The sequence below is a fragment of the Coniophora puteana genome (genome assembly GCF_000271625.1).
Source record: "Coniophora puteana RWD-64-598 SS2 unplaced genomic scaffold CONPUscaffold_5, whole genome shotgun sequence".
Classification (NCBI taxonomy): domain Eukaryota; kingdom Fungi; phylum Basidiomycota; class Agaricomycetes; order Boletales; family Coniophoraceae; genus Coniophora; species Coniophora puteana.
In genome coordinates, this window is record NW_006913057.1 from 1161801 (window position 1) to 1175810 (window position 14010).

The following is a 14010-nucleotide window of genomic DNA, read 5'->3' on the forward strand; positions in this document are numbered from 1 at the left end:
AGATTAGTTAGACATGCATATATGCACATTTTCTGACCCAAATTATGCTGGGTACTTCGTAATACCCTTTGCAATGAGCCTCTTAGATCTCCTGCGGGGCGAGCGCACTCCGACCTCGACGGAGGCCGCGCAGATGTGCTGAACGAGCTGGGAGGGCATCGGAGTGGAGGGAGTTCTCCTCAAGAGAGGGAAGGATGCGAGAACGTGTGCAGCCATGCGACTGCGACGTGTGTCGATGATCTTGAGAAGTAAATGCTATAGACAAGGATATGAGCAACAAAACAAGCCGGAAAAAAAAGGAAACTCACCCCAGTGTGCTTATGGGCATCAGTCAGCGTAATGAGCTGACGATTTCCCTTGTAGAGATCGAGCATGACTGAGTTGGCCACAGCCTCGGTGATGTTGACCGAGATGACCGAGTTGCTCGGCGTGGTCAAAGGAGCGGGTTTGGCGTAGTTGACTTGAGCCATTAGTCTATAGCTCTATGTCAGAAATATATGAATACAATATATTGGACGACTTACGTTGGTTTTGTGCGCATAAAAACGGGAGGGAGGGAAGGAAGGCAAATAGAGGGAGCTGAGTCGAGGACTTCATTTTATCTAGCCGAGATTAAGTCCGATGCTTCGATCGAAGCACGTGGGAAAATGGCCTCGATCGAATGAAGTCCTTGACCTTGACGCGTCTCTCTTTCCCTTGTCTCTCCTTGTCTCTCCTTCTCGTCCGCATATATCCACGCCCACCTCCCATCCCCTCTTTTTCTGTAATAACTTGTCATAAATGTCCGTCTACGACGCCCACAACCACCTCCCTTCTCTCCCATCCACCAACGACTTCTCCGGCCCGAACACGAACCTTGCCGACTTCTTGAGCTCACTGCCACCTTCTGACGACTCTCCGCTTGACACCACCTTGTATCACTCTCGTTCTTGGCCCTCTCATACTCTTCAAAACGCTGGCATTCATTCAAACAATCATATCGACGTGAGTCAGCTTTCTTTTCTCTTCCATACTTACTAATTTGTATTATACTCTTACAGCCTTCGTATATGCTCCCTCAACAGGAGACCATTGCTCTACAAAACGCGAACTCGCGTTTAGAGGCCCAGAACACCTCTGAATTCTTGTAACCAGCTATACGTGTAAGTCTTTTTTTCCTTCGAATATATGCGCTCATTTTGTTTCTTTTCACAGAAAATCTCTTGCTCGCCTCGCATCTATGTTTGCCTCAGCGCAAACCAGTCCCCTTACTACCCAGTCCTTGCCCACTACGACCCAGCCCACCTATTCCTCCCCTTCAACTGTCTCCCCTGTCTCCACCAAAGATGGCCCTCCCACCAAGCGGATCAAGCTCGACACTCGAGCTCCGCAGGCTTCAACGCTATCGGGCGTGGACTTCCCCAAGGTCCGTTGGTGGAAGCAGCGAACATATCAAGACTGGATCGAGTCGCCAAAGATTATCGCTCGTGGCATCATCAACAGCCAGCTTCCCTTCCTGGAGACGGAGGAGGGGCATCCCATCTCGAAGGAGGAGATGTCAAAGGTTACGAAAGTTTGCTGGAGGGTCTGGAATACGCTGCATCTCAAGAACGCGGCCCCGGACTCATGGGGTGGGGCCTCGACTGATGCCATCAAGTTACTTATAGGTGAACTCGGCGCTAAATTCCCCTGGATCCTCGCATCAGAGGACAATTGGAAGATTGACCGTATCTGCATCCTCCGATATCCCTCCTTCATGCAGAACAAACACGAACGGGAGAAGAAGGCAGCAGAGGTTGCCGCTGCTGCTGCCCAGGTGAAGCAAGAACCAACAGCTCCTCCCGCCCTCGAGGTTCGTCCAATCTCAGCCCAAGACAAGGGCAAGCAGAAAGATACCGGGGATGCATACGCAGAAGACTTCGCGCTCAACGCTGCCAAAGCCGCAGAGTTTGGAGCAGACGACGATGACGCAGAGGACACGGACAGAATGAGATTGTCTGATGGCCTGGTACATTGTTACTTTGCTCTTTTGTATTCGCTTTGACTTATGGCATGCTAGGTGTCGATTCCCGAAGTCGGCAGCCCATTGTAAGTCATCCTCTTCAATGACATCTCACGCTACTAATTTCCCTCAAACTGAGTGCTCCCCGCTTGCCCTCTGTCGGCCCAAGCCAAGCGTCAGGCTCCCATATCAAACCAGCCTCTGGATCCACCCGTGTTCCTACCTCAGCTCAACCTGTATCAAATCTCCCCGCTTCTTCTCCCGGTCGTCTCTCCATTCCCAGCCCTATCTCCACGATTTCCTCTCCTGGAACCATCTCCACGCCTGCCCCAATTCAGGCTCCTGTTCCAGTCCCCATACCCGCGACCGTCCTTGCGCCCACACCTGTGCCCACACCCACGCCCACACCTGCGCCCATCCTCGCGCCCACTCCAGTCCCCGCACCCACGCCCATTCTTGCGCCCACTCCAACTCTTGCTCCCACTGCCGTCCCCTCTCCGGCTCCCACTCCTGCTCCTATCCCGGCTCCCACTCCCGCTTCTGCCGTTGCGCAAAGGACGACAGCGCCTAGGCTTACTCGGGCCAGCAAGACAGCAAGCACCGCCACCGCCCGCCTCAAGGCTATGAAACCTGCAAAAGTGCACTCAGGCAAGTAAGTATCTATTTACTCTGTGCTATCGCCCTGCCTCTGACACTTCGTGCGAGAACGCTGGCGCAGCACCTTTATATCATCAAAAAGGGCCAACCCACTATCGAGGTCTTCGATCAATGGTGGGAGGCTCTGGGCGAGATCGGGCAAGAGGTACATATTTTAATTGTCATCTCCATCAACCTGTTCTAACAAGCACATACAGAAGTACAATGGCGACACTGAGAAGCTTGTAAGTCTATATACTCGGTTTCCGAACCTGCTGACCGCGCCTACAGATCTCTGACAAAATCTGGGTCAATAACACCGCCGGTGTTATTGCTACCATCATCGCTAGCTCGTTGTTCTATGACACGTAAACGGGGCGGAGGAGGCGAGGGGGCGAGGGGGCGAGGAGGAGGTCGATAGTAGCTGTATATCGTGATGTACCGTAGGATACGCGAATGAAATTTCACGTATTTTCCGGTATACGAAGCGTGAATATACCCGCTCAGGCGCACACATATTGCAACATACGGCCTCATATATTCAATATATAGCAGTATATGACACTACATTCGCTCTACCATTTGTCTCATTTATGTAGTGATATATGTGCTGACATAGTTTTTTGACGACCTACTCTATTTGTACATGCCGGTATGGTCCGGTACACTACACTAGAGGCTGTTCTTAGTGGGAGTGAGAGTTGGACAGACAGTGATAGGACAATGGAGTATTGCGGAAAACAGAAGAAGGAAGTACAGGAGAGCAGAGATCAGGAGGTAAGGTAACTACTGAGTGAGCAAGCATGTATAAAACAAGGATGGGCAATAGAATACCATAGGTGTTGTATCAAGAAAAGTGCATAGCAAGAATGCAAGATAAATATAGAAAAGATCCATGGAAGTAAAATCCAGATTGTACAGCAAATAGGATTGGTGGTGGAGTGATCAGGATGGAGTTTGCTCTCAAAGCCAGGGGTATTCCAAATGAAATGGTGTGGACATTGTAAGTCCAAGGGCATTGGGCTTACACTCCTCCCCTTTCTGGCTGAAGACTTCCAATGTTGGTAAGGTAAGAATTGAGGGTTTTACAATCTTTGAGTTTGCTGCATGGTAGCTAACAATTGGTGTGTTCATCTTTGCCTTTTCACCGGACACGGAACTGATAACTTCTTCTGTGTCTTTGGTGCTCAATGATACAATCAATGAACCAATCTTGTTTGCTGGAAGCATTGATGACAAGGGTGGGCTTGATCCAAATGTGTGAGAGGAATAAGGCATTGTTGTTGGGAATGTACATTTTTAATTGAGAGACATGGAAAGTTGGATGGATATGCAAGTCGTTGGGAACATCCAGCATGTAAGTCAAAATGTTTGGGTGTGCAGATATGATGTGGTAAGGGCTGTTGTATCTAGGAATGAACTTAGCAATATGTTTGGACCCATGGGATAAGTACTCCTGTCTGCAATGTTTAGTGGACAAATAAACCAGATCATCAACAGCAAAAGAGGGATCAGAAAGATGATGAAGATTTGTGAAGGGCACTTGAGAAGTATTAGCGGCCACTAGACTGTTGTGTGCATCAGCAATATTATTTTGTAGGGACTGAATGACATGTAGCATAGCGGTGATATTGTCTTCCAAGAAAAGGTCAGTGGAGGCAACAAGTGGAAGCATGGGGGGAATGAGTTGTGGTGAACAACTGAGATATAAATGAAAGGGAGAGAACCCTGTGGAAGTGTTTACAGTGCACATGAGGTTAAAACAAACTTGGGGCAGAGCTGCAACCCAGTCCTTCTGTCAATGTTCAACAAAATATTGAAGAGACTAGATGAGGATTTTATTCCTACGTTCACTGCTGCCATTGGTCTGAAGGTGGAAGGCAGTCGACATTTTCAGGTTGACAACAGCGAGCTTGTGAAGGGTGCACCAGAATTTTGAAGTGAAGAGATGGTCTCTGTCAGAAATGACATTGGAAGGTATCCTATTCTTGCAGAACCAGTGGTTAAAAAAGAGTGTGATGCAGTTGGAGGTAGTCATATCCATACAACATGGAACAAGACAGATGTTGGCACTGAGTCAGTCAGTAATAGTAAGAATGCTATCAAAACTGTGTTTGGATGGAAGAGGGCCAACAAAATCAAGAGTGATGCTCTCGCCTTGCTTGTCTGGTGAAGGGAGAGGATGGAGGAGTCCAGATAGCTTAGAGGTGGAGGCCTTGTTGCATGCACAGGCAGCACATGAGGAGATATAGCCTTTTCAAGGTTCCTTTGCATGTTGAGCCAATAGAAGCTTTTTTGGATGGCTGCGTAGGTTTTGTCAAAACCAAAATAACCAAGCATGTCATGTGCCAAACGATAAACATACTTGTGAAGGTTGGGCACACAAGAAATAATAAGGTGATTGCCTATGAACCAAAGCTTGTCAACTGTACAAAGATTTGGAACAGAGCTATTCAACAAAGACAGCTTTGTACACCAGGGGTTTGTAGAGTAGCCTCAAATGATGTCAGGGATGAGATCATTATGAGAGACAATGGACAGGATGGTAGAGATGTAGGTATCCAAGGAGACAAGCAGAATAGGGAGATGGGATGTTTTTTTGAGGTAACCAGAGAATGGAGCAGCAGGAGGGCAACTCATGGCATCAGCCACAGTATTATCTTGTCCTTTGACATAGTGGATTGTGAACTCATATTGAGGCAAGAACTCAGACCAACATGCTTGACATTGCAAGAGGTCTGGTTGAGTTTGAAAATGTTTGAGAATCTTATGATCAATAAGGACAGTGAACAACACACCTAAGAGGTCAACCCACCATTTTTTGAGTGCTTCTATGATGGCTAACAATCTTTTCTCATGTAAAGGGTAGTTGAGTTGAGCACCATTGAGCTGAGCAGAGTAATAAGTGACTGGATGAGCAGTTTTGAGCATTGGACCAAAGGAGAAGAAAAATGCGCCAACAAACTTGTTGCTTGCATTGCAAGAAACAAAAATGCCATTGGTGTCAAAGGAATCATGGTTTTGAAATGGTGGTAAGACATTTGGTGCTGGTGACGAGGTGTTTTATCAACTTGAGGCAAATTGATGTTCAGCCTCCCATCTGGGTCAGCATCTGTTGCAATCCTCTGAAGTCAGAGGGGTGAGGATGTGCATATGTTCAGCAAGACCAGGAAGGAGTTGATTGAGGTAGCAAATGAGGCCAAGAAAAAAGAAAACATCACCAGAAGATCTGGAAGTAACCCAGTCTAGGACTTTGCAGACCTTGGTGGGATTAACTTCTATCCCCAATGCAGAGATGTGGTGCCCTTAAAACTCAATATCTGAAGCAAACAGGAGTCTTCTTTGGAAAACAGAAGAAACTTGCCTTTCTGAGAGCGTCAAGAACAGTTTGTACATTGTGGATGTGTTCTTTTATGATTTGGGACCAAATAATGATATTGTCCAGGTAGACATAACATATTTTTCCAACAAAGTGTCTGAGTGCTGAGAACATATGGTGTTGATGAGTTGCAGGTGTGTTTTGGCCACCTTGAGGCATGACTACCCATTCATACAGGCCAAGTGGAGTAGCAACAGCTGTATATTTGATATTGTTAGAGTGACCTTGTGTTTGGAAGAACAAACTAGTTGTGTTGATTTTTCTGAAAACCTTACCCTTTGCACAGCTGCAAAGAATATTGTCAATGTGGGGCAACGGGTGTTAATCTGGGAAGGAATTATTAATTAGTTTACAATAATTTTTTATCCAGCACGGTTTTGCGGTAGGGTCCTTCTTGGGAATCAAGAAAACAGGGGAGACGGAGGGACTGTCAGATGGGCAGAGATGGCCTGCCACTAGGTGTTGACTTGTTTGCACTTGAGGGGACAAGAATATAAATGGGATTGTATAGTCTTATTTGTGTCTTTGAATTGGATGCAATGATATACATCAGTTGGAAGGGTACTGATGGGCGGTAACTCAGCTGGAAAATGGTCTTCAAAATTTCTTGCATATTGCAACATCAAGATGTTCTAAGTGTTCTCAATTGAAGTTAGTGGAAGCAAGGTCTGAATACGATTCAGGATGGAAGAAATGACTATGCAAAGATCAACTTGAGAGGTGGCATGTTTCTCGAGTTTTAAGCAAATTTTTGACATGTTCGACTTGAGCTGTGATAAAACACTCAACTTACACAATTTTAGTCAACAGGAATGGGGATAGGTTTAATAGAGGCAGTACCACAAACAGAGGGTGGTGCAAGAAGATCAAGATTGGTATCTTTGGGAATGCAAGTACAGAGGTCATGATCTATGAGAAGATGGTTGTGAGATAGAAATGGGTTGCCCAAGAGTAGAAGAACAGCCAAGTCATCTACAACAAGAGCTTGTATTCTCAATAAAGTCCAATAAGAGTCAAGGGAGTGAGGAGAAAGAAAAACATAGTGGGAAAGAAAAGAAAGAGAGCCCAATAAAACATTTGAAACATCTAAGGGTTCTGGAAGTTTCCTGAAGCATAACCCCAATTGCAATACCGTGTCTGATTTAATCAGAACTAAATTCAAACTGTGGTCAATGGGTGTGTCAACTCAGATGAAAGATGAGGCAAGAGGACTGTTGAGAAGACACAGCCAAAAAAAAGGGGGGGGGAGAGGGGGAGATGACATGGGTGCATCACACTTATCTGAAGAATTGTCAATTTCTTCAAAAATGGATGATGTCTCCGGCAAGACACAACCATTATCTGTCATCTGTCTCTGTCTCCTTTGTCCATTCTGTCTTCCTCTGTTCTACTATCTGTCAGACTTGCTCTCAGATGACCGCTTGGGGTATCTCCTTTGCTCTTATAGAAGGAGTGCTCTCAGAGTCTCAGGCAACCTCCAACAACACTCAGCCCATCAAAGATGCCCCTTTTCCTCTTACCAATCTTCTGGATGACAGCAGGTCTGATTCAGACTTGTCTTGCTGTCTCCAAAAGTATCAATGCAACTACAACCCAATGTCCGGTGCCATTGTCAAACAGGATTTGCCCAAAGATCTACCTGTGTTAACCAAAGGTGATGTCACACTCAAGGTTGCGGAGGAGTTTGAGGATGCTTTTTGTGGCTACATTGAGATCAAGGACATTGACAAGAAGAAAGCCTCCAAGCAACTTCTATGCACCTTCCACAATTCTGCAATCAGGGATTGGATCACCACTCAGTGGGCCACACTCTCAGCCTTGCCTCTTGATGATCTCTTTGAGAAGATTTGAGCTTACTGTCTCCCCTTTGGCTGGGAGGTAAAGCTTGCAGACAAGGTCCAGAGCAAGAGTCAAAGTACTCACCAATTTACAAAATATGCTCACCATACCATAAGAAAGGATGCCCTCCTCAGTAAATGTCCTGGTTACCTCAATGATACTACTATACGCATCTGTCTGCAAGCTCACATGAATTTTAATCTCAAGAATGCAATTTAGGTCTATCAGCTCCCTTGCACGCTCTCTTTGACTGACTGGATCAATAGCATTCATCTCATTGAGATGCAGTTGACAGGCATCATGAACAGTCTTGTTGCTAATTACAGAAAAACTCCTACAGCGCATAGCGCTCCACCTTCTTCTTCCTCTCATTCCCACTCTTGCTTGCATGCATCCTCAGCTTCTCATGACCCTGGCACACCCAGACTCTCAAAACTCGGAGATGAAAAATGTAAGCTTCTCAATAAATATGAAGGATGTCTACATTGTAGACACTTCTTTGCTGGCCATTGGTCCAAGAATTGCACTAACAGCTTTCCCAATGCTGCCACTTACAAAACACTCACTATCCACCTCATCCCTGACAACAAACGTGACAAGTACAAGGCCAATATTGAGTGCTTTGCCAGGCAATGCAAGTCCACCACCATTGTGGCTAGCCCGAGAAGTAAAGCTGCTGGCTAGACAGACAGTAACAGAGGCAGGGGGTATGCAGCTCGCAGGGTTCCATCAGTTCTGGGGTGGGTAAGGTGTTCAGCAGATGAGACAAAAGATAATTGAATAATATGTTGCTTTGTTGTTATTAAAAAAAAGTGGAACAGCGCCAAAGCACAAACATTGAGAGTTAGACAGATGATGATAGAACAATGGAGTATTGCAGAAAACAGAAGAAGGAAGTACAGGAGAGCAGAGATCAGGAGGTAAGTTAACTACTGAGTGAGCAAGCATGTATAAAACAGGGATGGGCAATAGAATACCATAGGTGTTGTATCAAGAAAAGTGCATAGCAAGAATGCAAGATAAATATAGAAAAGATTCATAGAAGTAAAATCCAGATTGTACAGTAGACAGGATTGGTGGTGGAGTGATCAGAATGGAGTTTGCTTTCAAAGCCAGTGGTATCCATAATGAAATAGTGTGAACATTGTAAGTCCAAGGGTGTTGGGCTTACAACATGCTCCTAAAAATGACTTACAAAGTTCCAAAATTATCTAACAGTGTCAACATTCTTCTGCAGGCTATTGCCAAGGACAATATGGAGATGTTTGAGAATGTCCTGGACTTGTTTGATGCTTGTGAGGAGGACACTGTCGCAAAGTTCATTTAGCGGTCGCAATTGGTCATAATGGATACTGGCAATTCCATTCAATAGCAATCAGTTGCAATCACCTTGGAACATAATTGCAACTGGTTGTGGCTAACACTCATAATTCTGATTGAAATAAACTTTGCAACAACCAGCAAGCATGTGCTGTTCCCTGCTATTGAGCAAGACTGCCCTGAGACAGTTGATGTCCTGATCTAGTGCTATGGTGTCAGCATTGAGTTAGATTCTGATAACAAAGATGACTGGCACAAGGCCAAGGCTAGCAAGGGAAGAAAACTGTACCTTGGGCTGACCATCCACAGGAGAAAGTGAAAGGACCTTGCAAACAAAAAAAGTAGAAGGTAAACCAAACAAAGATGCACCCAGCCACTACACCATGCTTTGTATAGTAGTAATGGGGTTGTCACTGTGTACAATCGAGTATTTAGCGGAAAATGAGGTGCTGTCAAGCTATCAGGTGTATTTGGCATCTTGCAAACCAAGCAACAAGGCAAACCACCTTAGGAAAGCTTGTAAGTTGATCAAGATGTTTGAACCCTACCTAGGATAGACAGTGCATAAGGATAATGAGACATCAATGACATCTACACTGTGTGGTGAGGGGGGAAACAAAACAGTGGTTCTGAAGGTTTTGTTCTGTGTGATGCCTGAGTTTATGAAGGCAACAGTGAATAAGCTGTAAGTCATTGTTGGTATCTTTTTTTGGTTCTAAGACACTAATCCTGTGTGTTGGCCAAGATGTTTAATAATGTTTGTCAATGTTATTTGTGTTTGTCATCCTCATTCCTGGCTATACCTTTTTTGTATGTATTATCACTGGCTATGTGCTGGCAAGTCTCGTTTGCTTTCATATTTCCATTCATGTACAGACATTTAGACTATGTGGGTCAAGTTTGTAGTTACCATCTGTCCAGTCCTTTACCTTTGATAGTCTACTTATACTTGTAGGTTTCCATTGTCACACCCCAGACTTTGACTTTCCGCATCTGGGGTGAGCTATCTTCATTTTTTGCTTGCTTACAATGTGTACTTATTCTATCTTAGTTTTGAATGTGTTGTTTAGGTGAAGACACAGACTTTGACTTTCTGCATTTGGGTTTTGAATGTGTTGTTTAGTTTTTACACTATTGTGTCTTGCAAACTCAATCATCATTAGGGCCAATATCCTGCACATGGCTTGTGCCACTGAGAACTACAAGTTGCTCAACCACCTTTGCCAGAAACTGCCTAGGAATGAGCTCAAAGAGATATTGATGCAGCAGGTGAAACCGGCCACATCAGTAAAAGCACCATTTTCTTGCCAACTTGCCAAGCTTGTGTGTTTGCTGACAAGCCAACAAAACACTGTTGCTACAAAATTATACGTATTGATTGTATAAACATACCAGAACTTATACTGTTGATGTTTGTGCCTTAAACTGAGTTCCAAGGCTAGAATATGGCCTGTGGAAGTTTTAAACAACTGAAATGAGGGCAACTTGTTTGACTTGCAAGCATTTGTCTGCGTAATATCCACTCTGCCGAAGACTGACTGGTAGAAAAAATAGACTTGTCCTGCCAGGCTTGCCCTCTTGGGCCAATTGTTACCTTGCTGTCGCTTGCACAAGGTTGCTCAAGGTTGCACAAGCTGTAGCAAGTTTATTTTATTTTATTTATTTATTTTTATTTTATTTTAATAATAATAAATAAAAAGGACTGATGCAAAGATACTGTGAGCACTGTGGTACAGCTCACATGAGTCTTCTGATAGATTGCATGCAGTTTCCTAGCCTCTCCACATTGCCACTTGCAAAGGGCAACTCAAATACATGGAGCTCTTGACAAGGCTGGGCAGAGCCAGTCTCATTGCATAGAACCTGCATGGAACTACATGTTGAAAGTATGAGTGGTACTTGACCCGTTCACAACTTTCCTTGGTGTATACCAGAAGGTCTCCACCCATGGACAATGTTCCTCCTAGAGATCTACAAGTACACATTGCCATTCTAACACTACATTGGCACTCAACATGTGTATACACTTAAGCACCTCTTATGTATTCATGATTGATCATGGCCCACGTCTATCACACTTGGCTATGTGGACTGTGAGTCAGCATCCATGCAATGCATGGTTTAGGGCTGGCTTGTTACAATTACAGTAGTAGATTCACATGCTCTTTGTATACTATATATACAAGTCGCTACCATGAATATTAGTCTTAGTCTCTCCTACTCAAACAACTACCATTGTCACTTGCAACTAAACTCTTCAAACTTTACTCAAGTCTTCAACAACTAGCCTGGTGAGTACGTGCCTTCATAGGCATTCCAGCTTTATTCGTGTATTGTGTCTTCAACACTACATCCTTCCACCTTGCAGTTAGTCAACATTACCATCATATTGTCCAACACCTCATCAGCATCATCCCACCCAAAGAGCTGCACAAGGAATCTGAGACCTGGGTTCAGTAAGACACTGCTGGAGCTTGCAGTTTGGCTGAATTATCTGGAGCAGAACAAGGATCACTCTGGCAGCTTGCTATTGTCATTACTTATAGCTCTTGACAAACCATCAATGGACCATATAGCTGAGCAGGAGCCTGCAGAGCAGCAAGTGGCAGAGCTTCAGGCATTAATGAGCCAGCTGGTTAAGGACAAGCAGGTGGAAGAGAGCAGGCAGCTCACAGGAGAAGCTTTGGCATTAGTTAAGAGGCTTGAGGAGAGAGTAGCATCTTTGACTGAGAAGATAGAGAAGAAGAGTGAGAACTGTGATGCTGCAATGGTTGTCAGAGCATTGCAGGAGGCGGTGGCTACTCGTCTGGGCAGGCAGGTGTTGTGCATTTCCACAATGTGCTGGAGTTGGTGAACAAGACTTTGAGTTCTGCAGCAAAGGAGAAGAAGGAAGAAGAGGGCAAGAAGAACAACAATGGGGATGGTATGGCACCTGTCCTGACCCATTCCATGCAGGGAAACTGTCAAGGAGCACAGAGGTCTCCTTGCACTGAATATGGCCAATTTTACAAGGCACACAAAATGAAACTTGGTCCAAAGTCTCTATTCCATGCACGATACATCTGTTGGAGTTCTAAACAGCTTTCTTGTCAGAGGACATTCCACTGACCTCTCCTTTCCCTTCACCACACCAAGGAAGTGTAAAGATTATATGGCATGGGTACACTTTGTATGGCACAGCTCCCTCAATATACGACACTCAAGTGCGGGAGATGATGGTGCATACCCTTGCTTGTTGGATCGGGAGCTATCCATCTAAAGATAGGCTCCAGGCACTATCGAAAGTTAAAGCTGTGTACAAAATGGATGTTTTGAAACAATCATCCTGTGCACAAATTCATATTGTGCACAGCATCGCCCCGTGCATGAAATGTGTATTGCTCTAGTATTTTGTGCACAAGAAACAGTCTAGCACACTGTCCTTCTGAGTGGGAATATCATGCAAATCAAACCCAATTAGCGCTCAAATATGATATGCATCTCTACTACGGGAGAACATGTGACAATCGGATGAGTGAAGCAGAGCATCTCTGTTGAACAGGAGGAGATGTGAGAAGCGCTAGTCACACTGCCTTAGAATTGCAATATATGTTGTGTTTTGTGTAACACCATAGGAATAGAGATAGCAATGTTATATTTCATGCAGCACCAAAGGAACAAGGTTGTAATAGGAAAGGTATATGGCAAGGATATGGGATGGAGTTTGCACAAACTACAGGTAGAAAACATACCAGTGCCCGAAGAAACCCCTCGCCATTGATATGTCCATCACCCTCTACTCTCTGGTGTATGCGACAGGCACTGCTACCTCATCTCCATAGTGCAAGCTTCCTTCCCATCCCAGCACCTACCGAGTAGAGCATCTCAATTGTGGGGGCTGAGATTCTCCCAGCATTGGTGTGACATCACGATGTACCTTTGTGTGTCTCATCGCATTATGGACAGGTAGAAGTGGGCCATGGAGGCTCTTGCGCATATGCACTTCAATGTTTTGCTTTGTCTTCTGCCCACGGTTGGACTTGTGACTAGTGCACCTTGTACAGAGCACATGGCCACAGAGTCTGGCCACGGGCGACAAGCTGTGTCCTGTCGCGGACGCGGGGGTACAACCCCTATCTCTCTTACCTTCTCGCGCATTGTCTTGTTTCGTTCACGCTCCGCGTGGGCTGTGCTTTTGGACTCTGACTCATTTGTTTGGCATTGTTATGGACACTGCCCAGGATTTACTATATAAACCTTGTACCTTCATCCCTAGTCCCCATCTCGACCTCTTTGTCATTGGGACTAGGTGCGTATTCATCCCCTGATGTACCTGTAGATACACCAATCTAATCTTTGTCATTGGGACTAGTCTTTGTGATCCTCCGCATTCTGTCGCCGCTCTGAGTCCGCTGCTCTAGCGTCGTTAAGCTCCTCCGCTCCGCCGTCACCGCCGTCTCCGCCACATTAGGTCGAGATCTACTACTGCACCGACGACCCTCAGCTCCAGTCGCCCCTGCAGGACCGTCACACAGACCAGTAATTGTCGCATTCCAGCAGCGTACTCGCTGGAGCTCATCATCATCCTGTCCGTCGACCTCAGTCTCGCTCTTGCGCTCGTCGCCTTCGCCGTCGTCGCCTACGCCGCCATCTTCATCTACGCCTTCTCCCACACGCACTCCACCCTCTACGTAGAGACTTGACGCGAACGCTAGCACCACGAAGCTCCCTCAGCTCCAGTACCCCGGCAAGAGCCTACAGCCACCACGCCCCGCTTCTCAGCCAACACCGCCGACTGTGCAGGCCGCCCACACGGCTTCTCTTTAGTCTATCGAACACACGTATCCCTCGATAACGACAGTTTGAAGAGTGCGAC

The 14010-nt window shown here is 45.6% G+C and overlaps 6 protein-coding genes across 6 annotated transcripts; 3 read left to right on the forward strand and 3 right to left on the reverse strand.

The window, feature by feature from the left end:
* Nucleotides 1-42: 42 nt before the first annotated feature.
* Nucleotides 43-470, reverse strand: CONPUDRAFT_152906 (uncharacterized protein; the record flags this gene model as incomplete). The annotated part of the gene is made up of 2 exons (XM_007769650.1): nucleotides 43-255; nucleotides 309-470. The coding sequence occupies 2 exons, from the start codon at nucleotides 468-470 to the stop codon at nucleotides 43-45; spliced, it is 375 nt and encodes a 124-aa protein (XP_007767840.1).
* A 310-nt stretch (nucleotides 471-780) lies between these two features.
* On the forward strand, nucleotides 781-2989 carry CONPUDRAFT_152907 (uncharacterized protein; the record flags this gene model as incomplete). Its single annotated transcript, XM_007769651.1, has 8 exons — nucleotides 781-984; nucleotides 1041-1126; nucleotides 1195-1987; nucleotides 2039-2067; nucleotides 2121-2633; nucleotides 2687-2783; nucleotides 2836-2862; nucleotides 2909-2989. The coding sequence occupies 8 exons, from the start codon at nucleotides 781-783 to the stop codon at nucleotides 2987-2989; spliced, it is 1830 nt and encodes a 609-aa protein (XP_007767841.1).
* Nucleotides 2990-3803: 814 nt separating this feature from the next.
* On the reverse strand, nucleotides 3804-4040 carry CONPUDRAFT_34086 (uncharacterized protein; the record flags this gene model as incomplete). The annotated part of the gene is made up of 1 exon (XM_007769106.1): nucleotides 3804-4040. A coding segment is annotated over one exon (237 nt), but the record flags the coding sequence as incomplete, so codon positions are not given.
* On the reverse strand, nucleotides 4038-4370 carry CONPUDRAFT_31131 (uncharacterized protein; the record flags this gene model as incomplete). Its single annotated transcript, XM_007769104.1, has 1 exon — nucleotides 4038-4370. A coding segment is annotated over one exon (333 nt), but the record flags the coding sequence as incomplete, so codon positions are not given.
* Nucleotides 4371-7409: 3039 nt separating this feature from the next.
* Nucleotides 7410-7847, forward strand: CONPUDRAFT_152908 (uncharacterized protein; the record flags this gene model as incomplete). Its single annotated transcript, XM_007769652.1, has 1 exon — nucleotides 7410-7847. The coding sequence occupies one exon, from the start codon at nucleotides 7410-7412 to the stop codon at nucleotides 7845-7847; it is 438 nt and encodes a 145-aa protein (XP_007767842.1).
* A 3871-nt stretch (nucleotides 7848-11718) lies between these two features.
* Nucleotides 11719-12148, forward strand: CONPUDRAFT_72356 (uncharacterized protein; the record flags this gene model as incomplete). Its single annotated transcript, XM_007769307.1, has 3 exons — nucleotides 11719-11902; nucleotides 11944-12078; nucleotides 12111-12148. The coding sequence occupies 3 exons, from the start codon at nucleotides 11719-11721 to the stop codon at nucleotides 12146-12148; spliced, it is 357 nt and encodes a 118-aa protein (XP_007767497.1).
* Between the last annotated feature and the right edge of the window lie 1862 nt (nucleotides 12149-14010).